This window comes from Poecile atricapillus, chromosome 1 (assembly GCF_030490865.1).
Source record: "Poecile atricapillus isolate bPoeAtr1 chromosome 1, bPoeAtr1.hap1, whole genome shotgun sequence".
Classification (NCBI taxonomy): domain Eukaryota; kingdom Metazoa; phylum Chordata; class Aves; order Passeriformes; family Paridae; genus Poecile; species Poecile atricapillus.
Window position 1 is genome coordinate 165066235 of NC_081249.1, and position 17912 is coordinate 165084146.

The 17912-nt window shown below is 40.7% G+C and overlaps 1 protein-coding gene across 1 annotated transcript; it reads right to left on the minus strand.

Moving 5' to 3' along the window:
* Window positions 1–1832: 1832 nt before the first annotated feature.
* On the minus strand, window positions 1833–17678 carry GPR68 (G protein-coupled receptor 68). Its single transcript, XM_058856098.1, has 2 exons — window positions 17557–17678; window positions 1833–3346 (listed from the first exon to the last, which is right to left on the minus strand). The coding sequence occupies exon 2, from the start codon at window positions 3210–3212 to the stop codon at window positions 2136–2138; it is 1077 nt and encodes a 358-aa protein (XP_058712081.1). The 5' UTR covers window positions 3213–3346; window positions 17557–17678; the 3' UTR covers window positions 1833–2135.
* Window positions 17679–17912: the final 234 nt, after the last annotated feature.

Genomic DNA, 17912 nt, shown 5'->3' on the forward strand with positions numbered 1-17912 from the left:
ATCTGATTTTAAAGTGCAGCAGCTGACCAAAGCTGACCACATCAAAGACCCAACTCAAATGAGCCTTAATCCCTCAGATGACAATTCCATGTAGTACAGCATGCTCTGCATTCCAGTTGTCTAGTTTAAACAGCACGGGGAACTGTAAAGAAGCAATGCAAAAACACAACAACAAATATTTATCCTAGAACAAACCACGTGGGTCTTGCAGCCTGACATGGGGGCCCGAGGAGTCGGTGCTCAACAATGTACGGGCTCAGCACTATAGCAGTCAGGAGGGAGTCCCTGCCTTATGAGCCCCTTGGAACACACAGCAGATGAGATGAAAGATTAGGAGAAAATAAAGCTAAACTGTGCTAATAGTCAGGAGAAAAAAATGCAGCTGTAAAGTAATTAATCCGGCTGAGTGGTCAAAGTATAAAGAATGTAAAATAATTAAACAAACCAAATGTTAACATAAGCAAACCTAATCCCTTCTTGGGACTGGGGACATGAATCCTTTCTGCAAGAGGAAGGAGGAGAGGATCTGTAGTCACACAAATAGAAACTGTGGACCAAAGCTAAAAGATAGTTATTTCAAGCATAGTGTGAAAAAATATTAAAAAAAAATTATAAAAGCATTCTTTATTAAACACATCCACTAATTATATCTAATATTGCATTCTCCAGGTGGTTTCCAGAAAACTGTTAGAATATATTCCTTTTGGAATCTGATGGCAAGCAATATGTTACTATGACATATTCAGATAACAGGAGTAGACCATGTGTTTAGACGATCTTTTGACTCAAAAGCAAACCAAAGAAACAAAACTGATTATACTGCTGGAAGTTATTAGCTACAGATTGCAGAGACAGAAGTGTTCAGAGGAAGGTCTGAAACAAGAGAATTGAAAGGACAAGGCAATATTCATGGTGTAGCAGCTACAGGTACAAGAAGGTGTGATGAGCAGATCACAAAGAAGAATCACACAGGATTCATTAGCGCAACAAAAACCCAAAAAAACCTAGAGAGGAGGTGGTGGTAGGAACAATACTGTGGAGCACAACTCCCACGTCTTTAAAAGTCATTATTCTCCACTTACTCCTATATTTTGTTTCTGTCTAAACCAGGACACAGATCATTCATACATCATATCTGATACCGTATTTACTGGACAATGACCAAACCCTAAACTCTTATCTGTGGGCAAAAACAGAGCTTAAACAGGATTCATTCAACAGTTTCCCTGACAAATGCTTTGTTATTTAATTGCCTGCATGGCCTGTGCTACACAAGATACACAAACTGCAAAGGACACAATCAAAACCTTAGGAGGGTGGAGTAGAATTTAGATGTAATAAATATTCTTGAACATAGTGACTCAGAGAAGAACATGGAATCAAAGTGCCTCAGGTACTACCAACCTCTTGTTCTCTTCCAAGTCAACAAACCAAGTTACTGACACCCCTTGGAGCCCAGAGTCTCATACTTCCAGAAGTCTCTCGGAGCCTTACAATGAGGTTTAACAGTCTGAGATTCAACAGTCAAATAATAGCCTGAAGGTCTCAGCAGGTGCTGAGCCCTTTGTGCATGTTCTGCCATAATGACTCGCACTATGGACTGATTGTTTTAGGAATCTGGTTCTGGCATGGTCTCTGCAGGCTTTGAAACTGGCAGAAGTTGTTATTTTGGAGAGTTACAGAGATGTTGCAGAAGTGGTTTTTTGGGTGGTTTCTTTTTAAAAGTATATATGGGGACATTTAATTTTTTCTGTCTCATACCTTTTCAACAGATGATAACAGTTTGTAGAGAATTCCTTGCTCTAGATGCTACAGGGGCAAACGGAAGGCAGCTAAAGATGAGTTCACCAGAACTACACACCATGAGTACTGGCTTATTCCAGACAATGCAGTCATCAAGACAAGCAGGTTTTAAGCGGTAGCGCAACAACAGATGTGTGATTATAACTGAACTGACCTAGCACATACTTTCCTCACTATTGCCAGGGTCCAAGCACCTCCAGAAACAGCTTCACTCTCCAGCATTGCTCATAAGCTTTTGGGAGGTCACACTGTTGTAGTACATGAATAATTCAGACAGATACATAAATATGACCATAGCTGCAGATGTAGGATTAAGGTCGTTTTGATTAATGCTATAGGCTGTCTACACTAGTTGTGAAGCAGTCCTTCATTCCAGCACCATCAAGAGGTATTTGTAATAACCCTGGCTGTTGCTCATGCTGTGTTCTGTTGGGAGGTTCAGTAGTGTTCAGTGGATAGGATTCCTTCGTCTCAGTACTCTGATGGCCTAAACACGTTAGACAAGAGTCTCTCATCTTGACAAAGTTCTGGTAAGTGCTTTCACTGGAAAAACAGTACAATACTGGGTCAGCAACACAGTTAAAAGTAGTTAACAGGAGAGAAATATGATAAACATTAAATATTTTCTCAGCAAATGAGCAGTTGTTCTCCAACAAGCTACGAACCACGAGTAGGATGTGGTATGGTCCAAAACAGACTAAAAATATGCAAACAGTGCTTGAAACCAGTCTTTTAATTTGGATTTTCTTCTTCTTTTGGGTGCCGGGACTCTTGTGGACAACTCGTAAAATCCCACAGTAGGAAAAGGCCAGCAGAAAGAAGGGGAAAAGGAAGCCAGCAGAGAAGCGGTAGTAATTGACATTGTGCTCCCATTTCTTGATGGGGTAATGCTCAAAGCACACCAAGTGGCTCTCAGCATCCATACTGATCTCCCCGTGTGTGAAGACAAAGCAGCATGTCATAATTTCTTTGGCCCAGATAATGATGCTCACAATGGCAGCAGCCTTCATGGTCCGAAAGCGCTGAAACCGAAAGGGATGCACTACAGCCAGGTAGCGATCGATGGAGATGCAGCACAGGAAGCCCACGCTGATGTAGATATTCTCATACAGGATGATGCCACAAACTTTGCACAGCAGCTCATCATAGGTCCAGTTGTCATGCTGTAAAGCATACTGAAGCCAAAAAGGCAAAGAAAATATGTACAGCAGGTCTGCTATAGTCAAATTGCAAAGGTAGATACCTAATTCATTTTTAGCTTTGATCTGTAAATACCCATAGTACAGTGACAGGCAGTTAGCTGGCAAGCCTAATATAAACACAAATATGTACACCACAGGGGATAATGTCTCGTGGATATCATGATTAATATTGCACTTCTCAGTCACATTCTCTGTGAAATTTGCCATCTTCTACTTCTCGCTGTGTATCACTCATCAGGGTCCCGAATGTAACACTTAATTACATTCAGTTTTCATGTAGAGTTTATTTCTTCCACAAATCTTTAGGCTGAAGTGATGACTTGCTGCAGGATGTTAATAACCTGAAGTTAAAACACAAGGAAATCTTTAGAAGGGATACAATTGTTAAATATATAGTACACTTTTCAGAAAACTGCCTTTTCCTAGCCCTGAGTCTTTGATAAATCCTGTCTGGGAAATCGAGATTCACGTAACTCCTCATATATAACAGAAAAGTGCCAGAAAATTATGTGATCCAGAATCACAAAGCAAATTACAAATATTTGTTGTTTTAGCTTTGGAGGTATTTAAATGGAAGAAATATCATCTCTGGTTTACAGATGGGTCAGAAAAGCAGTAATCAGATTTGTCTGTGATGAAAAAGGTGTCTCTGGTAAACCAGCAGTCCACACAGACTTCCTTAGAGGATGTAGGGTGAACAAAACTCTTGAATATTAATTTCTATTTCCTGAATTTCTGTTTATATACAAGATACCATGTAATATGCCGTTCAATTCAGCAGGATGATAAAAAAATGGGAATTTTTAGCAATTTTTCTTACAGTTACTTGTAAAAACAATCCTGAAAGCAAGCTGTCTTCCTCTGTTGGAGGGACAGAGTGAAACTCTGGTACAGTGCATCGCCATGATGTCAGTTCTACAGGATATGCTATTAAAAATTCCTTATTTGCCATCAACTCCCAGACCCACACATTTATGACTTATGCATTTGTATCTTTCCTTTTCATCTTCACTGAGTATGAATGTAATGGTTTTCACCTGAAGAATCTGGTATAATCCAAACACATACCCATAGAAGCCATTGCTATGCTGTACTGAACTATACTATTGTTATTTAATACACAAAAAACACTGTTGATGATGGGTTAGCACTCAGTTCTACTAGATCAAGCCTGGATCCAGCTCACAGTGATGAAACCCTCAACTAAACAATGAAATACGCATTTAGCATGCTCAGCATTGGAGATCAGCAGGGCAAACTGTGCCTAGTGTGAAGGGAATGCATTTTTAACCTGGTGGTGCAGAACAGCAGGACTATTTCTTTCAATCTCTCCTCAGAAAATTCAGGGATGTTTGGTATACCTTTGTAAGGTTAACAATTTGTGTACTCTTTTCACAGCTTCAGATGCTATGGATTCAAAAGACAGATAAGATAAAGCCTTGCTGCTTTTCATTGCTGTTTGCAATGTTAATTTGCATTTTTGTCATTGTCTTCTGTCCCATCTAGGAAGATAAAATTTCTTCCAAGGCAACCCTTACAAAAACATAACTACACTACAGTAAAATTACTGCCAGCTTTAGCATTTGAGGATGTTACTGTCAAATAATTTTTTAATACATGCTTTGGTTTTGGTTTTTTATTTAATAGTGATAGGCTTTACTCCTGTAGAAACTGAAAACAAAATCACTTGCTTTAAGCCAGAAAATAATTGCCTGGCTGAAATAAGCGATCAGACCTTCAGAGAATTTCATTTTTTAGCTTCAATCACCACAGCCCCACAGAATTCACGGCAAACACATACAAATAAGAATTGGGATGGTGTTTTCATCGCTTTACTTTTTCTTTCCAACAGAGAGAGCATCAGCCCTGGTTTTGGTGGAAATATCCTTAGGAGCTCAGAAATTCTCAGTCATGAAACAACAGGCCAAGATAAGTTCATCTCCCTCAAAACTTTTAACTCCACTGTCCAACGCAACTTGTGTGAAAAACTGCTCAAGTCTAGCCCTCTGTTCTCCTCCATCTCTCAGTCTCAAGCAGCTCCTTTGGAGTTTAAGAGTCTCACACTCTCCACTGTGAGTGTCACGATAGTTACAACTCATATATTAAGCTCAGCAGGAGAAATGCTGCTAAAGCATTTAGCAGGTACCTGTGGCTCAGTTTGAAGTTTGCTCCAGGAGATTGTCATAACCCTCCCCTGGAATAAATGTGACAATGTTAGCAGTGCTGACATGTACAGCAGAAATCAATCACTAAAATTATGTACAAATTTTCCCAAACACTGACAGCTAGGGGCCATTAGCTCCCCTGTAAAAACATCTGGGTTCTCCAAGGCTTCATAACCATCACATATCTCTTCCACCTGAGAACAAGGGCAGTGCTGAGGCAGGTTTGATAATCTTCTTGCCCCAGCCCACCTCCAGGCCTGAGTTTGTGTTTCATAGCATTTTTGTATAATGATTTGGTGACTTTTACATGTAAGGGTTTGTCTGCACAGGATGATTGGCACACTTCAGTTATTCTCTAAAATGCCTAAAATCTGAGAGCTATCATCATATCAACCAGCAAAGTGCCCAGCCAGTGTCCAGCTCCTGTCAGTAAGGCCAAACAGTAATTCAAAAGCTGTTGACAGTTTTGAAAATTCATAATTATCTTTATATGTCTAGCACTGAGTTTCATTCAGTGCTACCCAGTGAGTCACTATGGATCACAGTATGAGGAAAAGCAGATGTACTCTACAGCCACAGTGTTTTTAAAAAATATTTTTTTCCTCTAAGAATTCTAAATGTTTTTATCAACTTATGTTTACGTACAGAGAATATGATTCTCTTTAGTAAGTAATCATTTATGCTTAGTTTAAAAATCTTTCCAGAATGCAGCATGTGAAGGAGGCATCAAAAGTCTTATTGATATAATATTATGCTAATATAATATACACTTATGATTTCAGCAACATTTCCTGCTTCTGGAGTAAATGCTGGAGTGAGCTCTTTGAAGGGCCAGGAAGAGAAGGCTGGCTGTAACAAATCTCTTTGCTTTGTGCTAAAAAACCCTCCCCAGTTTCAAAGATGGGGATGAAAAAGAGCGATCCAGATTCTTCTGCAACTTCTGTCTTATACTGCTGCTCTGGTCAGTGGCAACAGTGAGCCATGAAATTCTTCCCTTGTTTCAGTTTCCTTCCCTCGGTGTGTGGGCTCTGGGCTGCCTTTGTACCCTTTGAGCACTCATGCCTGGCTAGGGACAGCCTCAGCAGCCAAATGGAAATCCAGAGACAGTTTAACTTTTCCCCAGCACCAGGTACACTAAATATAGCTCTGCACCATCCAGGGAGTGAAACTGTAGGATTTTTTTGAACAAACCTAGTATCAAGAGACTGCACTAGAAGGTTTAAACAAATGGTTATGGAAGAGCCCACTCTGTTAAGAACACGTGGCACAATATTCTACAAGCTGTCTGAAAAAGTGGAAAATGGAGGAAAGGTGATGCAGGGTATAGAAGAAAAAAGACAAAGAGCTCCCCCATTACTTTTTGGCCCTGTCTGGATAGAGGGAGGAGAAAAATTTAAACAGTTGCTCTATGAAAAACATCTGGGGTGCAGACAATCATAAAGCTGAAAGCAGTTATGAACAAGAACACACAGACATTTCTTTTAGACAGTTTTAATATGGATATAGCAGCCGTGTAACTTTTTTTTTCATCATAGTTTATGTAACACCTTCAGTATCACGAGCCTGCAGTCATTTCCAGGCAAAACTTCTCTCTCCTATATGCCCACATCTTTTAGATGATACACATCTAAGCCTAAGTCTTGGCAATAAATTAGAGACTATCTCCATCTACATGAGCTCCAAACAATTCTCTTATTCCTGGATTAAAAATAAAGCCAAGGATCCCAGAGCTTCAGAAAGCCTTACTTTTCATGATTTAAACAACCCAACTTTATTACTCACTGGAGAGTTCAACATCAGTTCTTTTCTTTCCCAAATCCTTTGTGCCTCAGTTGTTGACAAACACATGACTTGCCCTGCACTATGAACCATGTGGCAGCTCAGTGTTAAGAGCTGCCTGCTGGCAATGGCACAGGAAGCAGCCAGAGCCACTGGCACCAACAGCCTCTGCGCCTTGGACCAAGTAGCAGCATGGAGCACAGGTGGCACTTTTCAGTTTCAGTGAACACTGCTACAATTTTCATTTTATGAAATCTGTCTGAAACTAGGCCTACATGTTTTTTTGGCAGAGACAAATGGCACTGTACCAAAGGACTTCCTTGCTGGAATTTGCAGCCACTGTGCACCCAGCTTGTCTCATCCACAAAGCACCCACTTCCATTAACCGGGAGTGTAGCATGCTCGTGTGCCTGCATGGTCTCTTGCTATTTAATCTCTCCTTGCACCTGTCATACAGTGCAGACAGGCCTGAGTCACTCGGCTGCCATTGCAGGACTTGAACTGTCCGGAATCAGAAACCCAGGGTGGTTTCAGTTTAGGATTTGATTCAGGTCATTATCTACACAAACACCAGCCCTTAAATTCACATGCTAAGCTTCCTTCAACACCTGCAGGTTTGTCAGATTGTTTGATCCTGTTTCACAAAGCCTGGAAGCATAAGGTCAGATAAGAACACAGGGAAGCGATGAGCAGCAGAAGAGACTAGGGACAGGTTGAACCACATAAAAAGGGCAGGAAAGGGATAATACCCTCAGAGTAAGTTTGAGGGGAAAAAAAAGTAGAAAGTAGAAATTTGGGTGCACCACTGAAGATGAAGAAATGTCACAATGATATTTGGGTTTAATCAGAAGAATTATGATGTAAAAGATGGACCTGTTGGAGCAGGTCCAGAGGAGGAAGCTCACAGAAATGACAAGAGGGGTGGAGCACCTGTCCTATGAGGAAAGGATAAGAAAGTTGGAGCAGTTCAGTCTGGAGAAGAGAAGGCTCTCAGAAGACCTTGTTGCCGCCTTTCAGTACCTAAAGGGAACTTAAAAGAAACATGGTGTCCTGGTTTAGGGCAAATCTGGGAGAAAACCTCCAATGGGCCTCTCTCCAGGAAGCAAACCCACATGACCCCTTCCCCCACAACCGGTTTGGGAAGAGATTTCTCCAAGAGAAGTGGGAAAAAACTGTTTATTTAACAGGCAAAACACCACACAGCACAAAAATGAACAATACCAAATTACAAAACCTATTTCTGGGCTAGGCAGAAAAATGGGGATACAATTTAGCATCACAGTCACCCCAGGACACATGAGGACACACTTTTTAATAGGACTTCTAGCAACAGGATAAGGGACAATGGTTTTAAACTACAAGAGGGTGGAGTCAGACTACATACAAGGATTAATATTTTTATGATGAGGGTGATAAAACACCAGCCCAGGTTGCCCAGAGAGGTGATGGATGCCCCATCCCTGGAAACATTCAGGATCAGGTTTGATGGAGCTCTGAGCAGCCTGGTCTAGTTGAAGATGCCCCTGCTCATTGCAGGAGAGTTGGACTAGATGGTCTTTAAAGGACCCTTCCAAACCAGACCATTCTGATTCTAGAGGGGTATCAGGTAGAAAGAGCCATGAAAGGTAATGAGAGATATTTCTATTAACACAAGATAAGTAAAGGAAAAGAAAGACATATGAAGTACAAACACAAATATATATATTTATTTTTATAATATAGAATTTATATAACATGTGTTTATATGGTATATAAATATTTTTATTTATATAAAGATAGTTTAAATATTTCCTGTTATTTTTCATTCCAATCTTTAGAACTAGAATTTTTTAACCAGCATCTAACAAAATATTTTTTAACAATAGGATGGGGGCATAGAGGAGAATAGATCAGCAAAGGCTAACAGATATTTTTAAAAACTACCTGCACTCCAGGAGATTTAATTACTGCAATTTGTAAATTATTGCTGGTAATGTTTAAGAAATTATGACAAATTGGGGTAAAACAGACATAACACTTTATTTTGTGAAAAAGAGGAGTCAAATTGAGCTTCTAAACTAAAGTAATTTACATCTATACACAATCCATTCAGTGTTTGTAAATTGCAAGTGGGTTTTTCTAATGTGAACCTCTGAGTACAATAATTATTGCTCTGTTTGTCTGTTTCAGTTGAAGGGAACTGTAAAACTGTACTGTAAATTACAAATAACTTTAGTCATTATCAGATGACTCGTCTTATAAACCTATTGTCAAAGAAGGAAGTCGGCAACGTTTTTTTCAGAATCTACATAAACAAAAGACTAATTAGTCATCAATGCCCATTTTTTCCTAACAGGGACATGCAATTTTTTACAGTCTTGAGTAAATCATTCAATTTGTTTCATCTTTTGATATTCTGGGAACTCCATGGTCTGTTTCTATACCTTTCTATTTCAGGTTTTTATGACTTTGGATGTCTTTGTTATGCCTGCACATATAAAAGACAACTGGAGATGAAGAGCAAGGGAGGCAGGTGGGATAATTAGCACAGTTAGTCCTATATCATAGAATCATAGAATGGTTTGGGGTGGAAGGAACCTTAAAAATCATCTTGTTCCAACCACGGGCAGGAACACCTTCCACCAGACCAGGATGCTCAAAGCCCCATCCAGCTTGGCCTTGAACACTTTTAGGGATGGGGCATCCACAGCTTATCTGGGCAATCTGCGCCAGTGCCTCAATACCCTCACAGTAAAGAATTTCCTTCTAACATCTAATATAAATATTTTAGTTTGAAGCCATTCCTCCTTGTCCTATCACCACATGCCCTTGTAAAAAGTCTCCCACCATCTTTCTTTTAGGCTCCCAGGTACTGCAAGGCAGCAATTAGGTCACCCTGGAGACCCCTCTTTTCTGGGCTGGAAAATCCCAATTCTCTCAGCCTTTGCTCATAGGAGAGGTGCCCCATCCCTCTGATCACTGTGGAGACATCCCCTGGACTCACTCCAGTAGGTCAATGTCCTTCCTGCGCTGAGGACCCCAGAGCTGGATGCAGCACTGCAGGTGGGAAGTGGAGGGGCAGAATCCCCTCCCTTGCCCTGCTGCCCACGCTGCTTTGGATGCAGCCCAGGACACATTTGGCTCTCTGGGGTCCAAGCATGTCCAGCCTCTCATCCACCAGCACCCTCAGGTCTTCCCCAGCTGAGCTCTAATCTATTCATCCCTCAGCCTGTGTTGAAACCAGGGATTGCCCCAACCCGGGTGCAGTGCCTTCCACTTGATCTTGTTACCTCATGAGATTCCCATGAGCTTGGCCAGGTCCCTCTGGATGGCATCCCATCCTTTAGGTGTGTCCCTCCTCTCTTTGGTCTCATCTACAAATCTGCTGAGGCTGCACTCAATTCCTTCATCTGTGTCATTAATGAAAATGCTGAATATCACTGGTCCCAGTACAGATCCCTGAGGGACACCACTTGTCACTGAGGTCCATTTGGACTCTGTACCATTTACCATGACCCTCTGCATACAACTGTTCCACCATTTTCTTATTTGCCTAAGAATCCTCCCACCAAATCCATTTCTTTCCGATTTAGAGAGAAGGATGTTGAGGGGGACAATGTCAAAGGCTCTACAGGAGCCCAGATAAATGACATCTGTGACCCTTTCCTTACCCACTGATGCAGTCACTCCATCACAGAAGGCCATAGGCTGATGAGGCAGGACTTGCCCTTGGTAAAGCTCTGCTGGCTGTGCCAAATCACCTTCCTGTCCTTGATGTGCCCCAGCAGAGTGCCTAGAAGGATCTGTTCCATGATCTTCCCCAGGCACAGAGGTGATGCTAACAGGTGGGTAGGACCCAGGGTCCGCATTTCTATAATTTTAAAAGATGGGTACAATGTTTCCATTTTTCCTGTCATCTGGGACTTCTAACTGCCACAGCTTCCCAGATATCATGGACAGCAGCTTGGCAAATACATCTGCCTGTTACCTCACATTACTCATTCTATCTCACACTACTCCTTATTCTTTATCTAAGATTAGGGCCTTTTTACCTCATATGAGGTTTGAGCAACTGGTTGAGTACAAGAAAGTGCTGAAAAAAAAAATACTTTGGAAAATCCCTATTTATGGTAATAAGAAGTTCATGCAATGTGTAATTTCAGGCAAGAAGTCCAAGTAGTATCGGGGAGCTGAATCACAGCTGAAATTAGTCATGCCATAGCTGCCTCAAAGCATTAAAAAATGACCTTCGTTTGCCCCTCACTTCCTGCTGTTAAAGATCAACCAAGTAGACGACATGACCCTCCAAGTATTTCACTGCTGCGTTACTGTGACTAGTTCCTACCCACTGGACACATGTTGATGCTTTGTGTATGACTTGCTGGAATACAGAATGGCGGGTGGGGAAATACACATCACACCACTTCCTGCAGACATCTTAAAACTCTGTTATTCAGAGAAAAATCTCCAAATCTTCCTTTCCCCTGAACTAAAACCTCAACCAAGTCAATGTCCCTCTCCTCCACAATCCTCCTTGACACAAAAGCCAAAAAAACCCATCCTGTCTCTACTGAAGAAGCAGCAGGCAAGTAATGATCAGTCATAGACAAAAGAACTGCTTATAATTCCAAACTTGTACACTGATCCTCATTGAACAGGGCAATACAAGAAATGCCAAGATTACACAGGTCTTGCTTATTAGGAGCCACATAAGCCATGATCAACATACAATATTACTAACTGGAACAACTGGAACAATTGTGTTGTAGCCTAGGATTGAGAAATAGGAACTTCACCCTTCTGAGTTAAATTAATTCTGATTCATTTTACTATCTACAGCCTTGGGGAAAATCATCCTTCTGATTCATTTTCCTGAACTCTGTATTATTGCCTCTTTTGATGCTGCAGACCCCTCTGACAACAGCACAGTGATATCAGGCAATGCCAGATATCTTGCATTGAAGTCAGTGACTTCAGGTTTAACTCATATCTGTCTTGTATTTCAATGACTTTTGCCTTTCTCGGATTACAAATGTTCCTGTAACCCCAGGACTGACACACAGCCCCTGCTTCACAGAGTGGCTACCCAGAGGGAGCCATGGGAGTCACACACAGATTTCTCTGCTGCCTGAGCATGAGCTATCATCCATTTACATACTGTGGGCAGTAGCACACTGCCAGAACCCCGTCCTGTGCAGCGCACCTCATCCTGGGCAGTGCGCACCAAGGCTGAGCTAAGCACTCTCTGTGAGCCTCTACCTTCAGCCAGATGTTCATGGCTCTGGAGCCAAGGAGTGTATTGAGAACAACTTGCTCCCTGTATCCACATGCTCACGCAGAAAGGGTACGGAATGCCAGGGTACATGCAAGGCAGTCCCTTCTGCCAAGCTTCCCCAGTTTCACTCAAGGGAAAACTTGTTTAAAAAATGACAAGTTAGAGAACGAACCAGGGACCAAATTATCTTTCTGCTTACATCTTTTGCAATGCCACTTCGAACCCAAGGATCAGCACATCATACCCTCTAAACAGAACTATCTCATTAACTAAAAGTCATTTGGAAAGCGACCAAACACTCATCTACACAATTTTTTCTTCTTGTTTACTGATAGCTCAATGGACAGGACTTATTCCGCAGTGCTGCTGACAAGCTTGGGACACCTATAGCCAATGTTTGACTAATAACACTTGACAACCAGCAAAGGCTGTCTGAGAGAAAAATTTTGCTTGCTAGGTCTAACTGAAATGTGGTTGAATCTCTGGCATGTCTAAAAAGATTGAGCAGATCTCCTGTTTAAGGAGAAAGTTAGCATTTTCATTATTTCATGTATCAGCAAATAATGATACATTCAGTAATGTAATCTCTTTTTAAAATGCCATTTTCTGCATATGTGATTCAGTATATGATTCATTTTGTATTGCAAAAGTTTTAAGACATGGTAAAGTGAAAAACTGTTTGTAATATTTGAAGAGTTTTCCCTTCCATTTCTCATTTTTTTTTGACTTTGATTTTTTGTCTGTTTGGATCTATCTTAATCAGAGAGAATAAATTATCCATGGGATAGGAGTCTGTTCAACTGAAGCACCTAACACTGTGTGCACTGTTGCCATCCAAAACTCTAAAATCTTTTGTGCCTTTGTACTGTGTTTGTGTTTCCGGCTTACACGGATCACCATTGTGCACTTCAGAAATGTTTCTGTTCTAGATCCAATTCTTTCTAGTCTAGCACACCATCTGCCCTTCCACACACTTCTGTTTAGCTATGCTCATTTCCTTTTAGGTTCAATTGAGACTTTTTTGGCTCTTGTTCTGTATTTCTTTCTTGGATACAGAATTGGAGGAGTGGTGTATGGGGTGCATAATGCATATGTATTTGTGCACATCTTCAAATAGTCCCCATCTGATTGGTAGAAACATAGTTCTATTAAACTATTCCTTATTGCTATCATTAATTAAAAGTCATCCTTTTTTTCAGTTTCCCTTCTGGAGATTAACCAAGTTTCCTGTAAAACTGAGTCAATATTCACATGGAAGAAATGTTCTTCCATTGTTATTTCTCAGTGTTCTCACGAGAAGCAGTGTGCCTTGCAGAAGGTTTTCCTCTATGCTCTTTCCCTCATTGCTGTTCTTGCTCCCTAAATGACTATTGAAAATGTCAGTCCTTTTTTTTTCACTTGACGGTACAGGACTCCAACAACCTTGTTCCCAGTGGATTAATCACTTTATTTAAAGTGTTGGCATCTGTAACTGCAGGTTTGCTTACATTTCCATTTCCTGATTTTCCATTTCTGGATAAAAGAGGTTCAATGTGAAAACTGAGAAAAATAGTTGGAGAGGCATGACCTCACAGAAATGCAAAACTCCCCTTCTTTAATGGTATAGAAGAAATTCACAGCAAAAGCAACAACCTTGCTGTAAACCATTCACACTTCCAAACATGCTTCTGACTAGAGAAAAGGGAGAATCAAACACTTGTTACAGGGGAGTTCTGATGAGCTCTTGAGATGGAAAAGCTGGCACAGGAGATGTGAGATTCCAAATTGAGAGCTGTTCATAAATCCAGGTCCTGCTTTGGGGTGGAGGTGTAAAACTAGCTCTGAAATTTGGATATAAGTTCAAATTCCAAATAATAATGTTCTGATAAGCTAGACTTAGGGATTTTATTTTAAGCCTCTTATAAGCTTAAAAAACAATTGCTGTTTTGAAAGCTATATCTGAACAGTTCTTAAATATGGAAGATAAACCAATTACACCCTCTAATTAGATATGAGTAGACACTAAATCATTATCCATCACAGAGTAAAAACTCTCCTTCCTTGGCAGATGGAAGATTAAATGTTTCCAGATATAAAATGGTAGCATTCTAATGGTTACTAAAATATTGAGTTACAAGAAAGCCAAACCAAGAGATCTCTGAAACATTTTTATTCTTCCCTACTGAAATTTTAGTATTTCATTCAGGTGTCATTAAAGCGACTGAACTTTGATAGTTCAATTACATTTGCTTTTGTAACTCATTTGTTATTTATCTCCCTTTCTTCTGTTGGCAACTCAACCTCCCTTCAAAGCTTTGTGTCTTTTACTGCTGGCCCATAGGACACAACATAACAGAATGAAGCTTGAAACCTTGCTGAATAAAGCAACGATATTCAGAAACAGAAGTGCAGGCTCATCCTAGCAGCAATAGTTGTCTGCAGCAATTTCTGAGTGGAGAATGTCAGGACAGCTCCCGTGTAGCAACAGTACCAGCAGCAGTGTCCTCTCTGTTACATGTAGGTCAGATCAGTTTTGCATTTCTATTTGATTCTGGCATGGTGACAGATCTGAGCCTAAGCAATCCCAGATCGAACTCCAAGACAACCCAGCTGGAAAGAAGTTTGTTGCCACAGAAACAATTTCTGGCAAGAGGGCTCCATGGAGAAGAACAGGGTATATACTTTCAGGAGAGCCTGTTTCTTACTCTCCCTCTAACAAGGTTCTTAACCTATTATCTACTTTTTTTCAGATAAATTAGCTACAGCTTCCAGATTAAAAATGCCTAAAAAGCTTTTATTTTCCTACGCTATTAACAGAGTTCAGAATGGTGCTTCTAATGGTGAAAAAGTACTACAGTGGATGTACCCCTTAGAGAGTAAACTGCAACGTTTTTCTTAGCTGCTGTTGCTTACTAATACCTTTAGTTAAAATTATTGGTCAGTTTCTTCTAAACATTCAAGCTGTTCTGTGTCTTTTCATAAACAATTGCCACCAGCTGTCAGGGTCAGCAGTTCTAGAAATGCTTCAGCTGGCAGAATAATGCATAACAAGCAATAAAAGCCACTCAGAATAAGCTTTATAGGAAAAACAAGCATTAGAGAAGACGATCAGCTAATTATAAGGTAATGAGTCTCACAAGGCTGCCACGTCTGGACTTCTCTTTCCACAGTTCTTCCCTTAAAAATAATTACTAAGTTGTGAAAATATTCTTATGAGTGGACATGACTTTCTTTATTTACCACCACACTGACACAATGCAGCCCTCAGAAGTGAAGCCCCAGGGCACCCTCAGGTCAGGACTAGAAAAACTGGAAGGCAAGAAATTTTCTTCTCCATGCACTGTTCACTGCAATGCCTAGAAAACTTGCATTTAGAGCATCAGCTGGTTAATCTGAGTGACACCATCCACAAGGCTGGTTAGCTGAGGAAAATTTACATTAATGTTCCCATCTTTGAACACCTGGCCCTGTTCAACTCTGCTTGGCCACAGCTAAGCTTCCTGTCTGTCTGGCTTCACAAGCAGCCTCAGGCTCACCCTAATCAATGACATCCAGTACAATGACACCTGTGTGTACCTAGCTTTGCAGAGACTCACTTTCCTCCCCTCTCTCCCCTCTCTCCATATCCCACTTCCCTCTTTTCCTGATGCTGCAAGATTGCTTACAGTCCTCAGATCCAGAACAAAGGGGTAAATTTTTGTCCACTAACCACAAAGTGAAATAAATGCCTCTCACTTAAGGTCTCAAATGACATAAGATTTTTAATGAGTTATTGGAACCACCAAATCTTTCTTCATTTAAAACTGTGATATTCAAATCACAATGCTGTGATATAGACCTTTTCACCTCTGCTGTCACAGAATAACTTGTCTGATCCTATAAACTCAGCATTTTCTTACAGTATTCTTCCTAGACCCTGTAAAGGCCTCTAAAACTTTGGGGATGTACTTTCCATGTTATCATCTTACCTACAGCTGTAAAGCACCGAGTGTAAAATAAGCTGGAAACAGCACTCTTAGGCCTCTTTACTCATCCAACAGAAAGCCTTTACAAGTGCATATGCAGGAACAGCCTGATATGGGGGAACAACATAGCAGCAGTAAGATGGGGAGACAGGAAGGATGGGGCAAGGACAGTAGAAAATTTTGTTTCCTCAAAGAAGAAATGAAAGAGTGGGTGTTAAATACACAGGACTGACTACCTTTTACTGGCTTCTTGATTAAAGAAAACTTGAAAGAAGAAGTGGTTAGACACTATGCTCTTCTGGGACCCGAGTGAATACAGGGTGCTAATGTGGAAAAAGTCACAGTGGGTACTGACTAACAGACTGCTCAGAAAGTCCCATAATGCTCACAGTGACACTGTCACGTCTTATGAGCCTACATGCAGCCATTTTTACTTACTTTACTGTAAAGTTTCCTTATATTTTTATTAATAAATATCTGCACTTGTTTTGAACAGAAAAGGACAGGACAAGCTGTTATATTCTTCTAAATTCTCTATTTCTCAGCTTCCCTCCCCATGCAACACACAAAAGAAGAAAGCATCACTCAGTGAATTGCTTTTATTATTGTTTCTTTACAAAGACTGACAAGAACAGGAAAAGCGTTCTCAATAAGGACAAGTCACAATAATGAACAAAAGGTTTTTATTCTATTGAAAAAAAAGATTAATTTCTCACCTGATGGATTTCATTTCTCTAAACAAATCCTCACATTTCAAGTTTTCCAAGCCAGATTCTGAATAGCAGCAAGAAAAGCGGCTTAGTGTTTGGAAAGTATAGTAATGACATACACTTGAGATACAAAGACAAAACTATATAGGTGTACACAGAGCACCCATACATCAAAGGTGTGTGGTTTAGCAGTTTCATGTTAGATGTTGCTTTAGTTTGTGTTCTCAGGGGAAATAAAGTATTTAAGTCATTTACTAGTCCTTCAAAATATCTACTATCTATTCAATTTACACAATACTAGTAAGTTCTCTGAAAATGACTCCAGGAACTTATCTACAGGCAACTGCTCTGATTCCTTGCTGCAAACAACAAACAGTTTCTCAGTTTTTCTTAACAATTTCCTTTCATCAGTACAACTTGAACATTCAGCTCTCCTTGTGTCTAACTGGAACTCAAGAAAGTGTTTTTGAGAAAACCTTTATTCAAAGTTCCTGCCAGCAGGAACTTTGCCAAGGAAATTAATTTTCAAGTTGTGAATTTTTTGGACACATTGCTTTGGTTGAGTCCTTGGAGCACCTTGCAGTTTTGCTTTAACAACTCAGCTAGAAAACTGACTTACCACCTCTCCAGGGGTGAGACCTGCTCAGTGACAGAAAACTAACTTGCTTTCAAGAATGAATAGATAAAAATCAAACTCACCCGTTAGCAGAGTTTATGCAAAGAAGTTTTGCCTCCAATGTGAAGAGCACAAAACTTCCCTTCTCCTCACTCCTTCTCAGGCTGCTGGTGAGGCTGTCCTCCTCCCAGCTGTGAGCAACGCTGTCCGTGAAACAGTGCAGGAAAGGAGGAGGAGATTGTGTTTCAGCTCCTGTGCTCCTTATGGTTCATCGGTGAAGGAGTCAGCCCCGCCCAGCCCTCTCCTCCCTCACCCACTCACTCATAAGTGAGAGATGAGAGTGCCAAAAGCAGGCACTGAGTATAGAGATTGCAAAGTGCATGCAGTGGTGTTCCCAGCCATCCCCACCGGCACACACACTGACCAGCAGAGAACCTGC

Coding starts and splice junctions, on each gene's coding strand:
- GPR68 (XM_058856098.1), bottom strand. CDS start 3,212: ATGGCAAATTTCACAGAGAATGTGACTGAGAAGTGCAATATTAATCAT.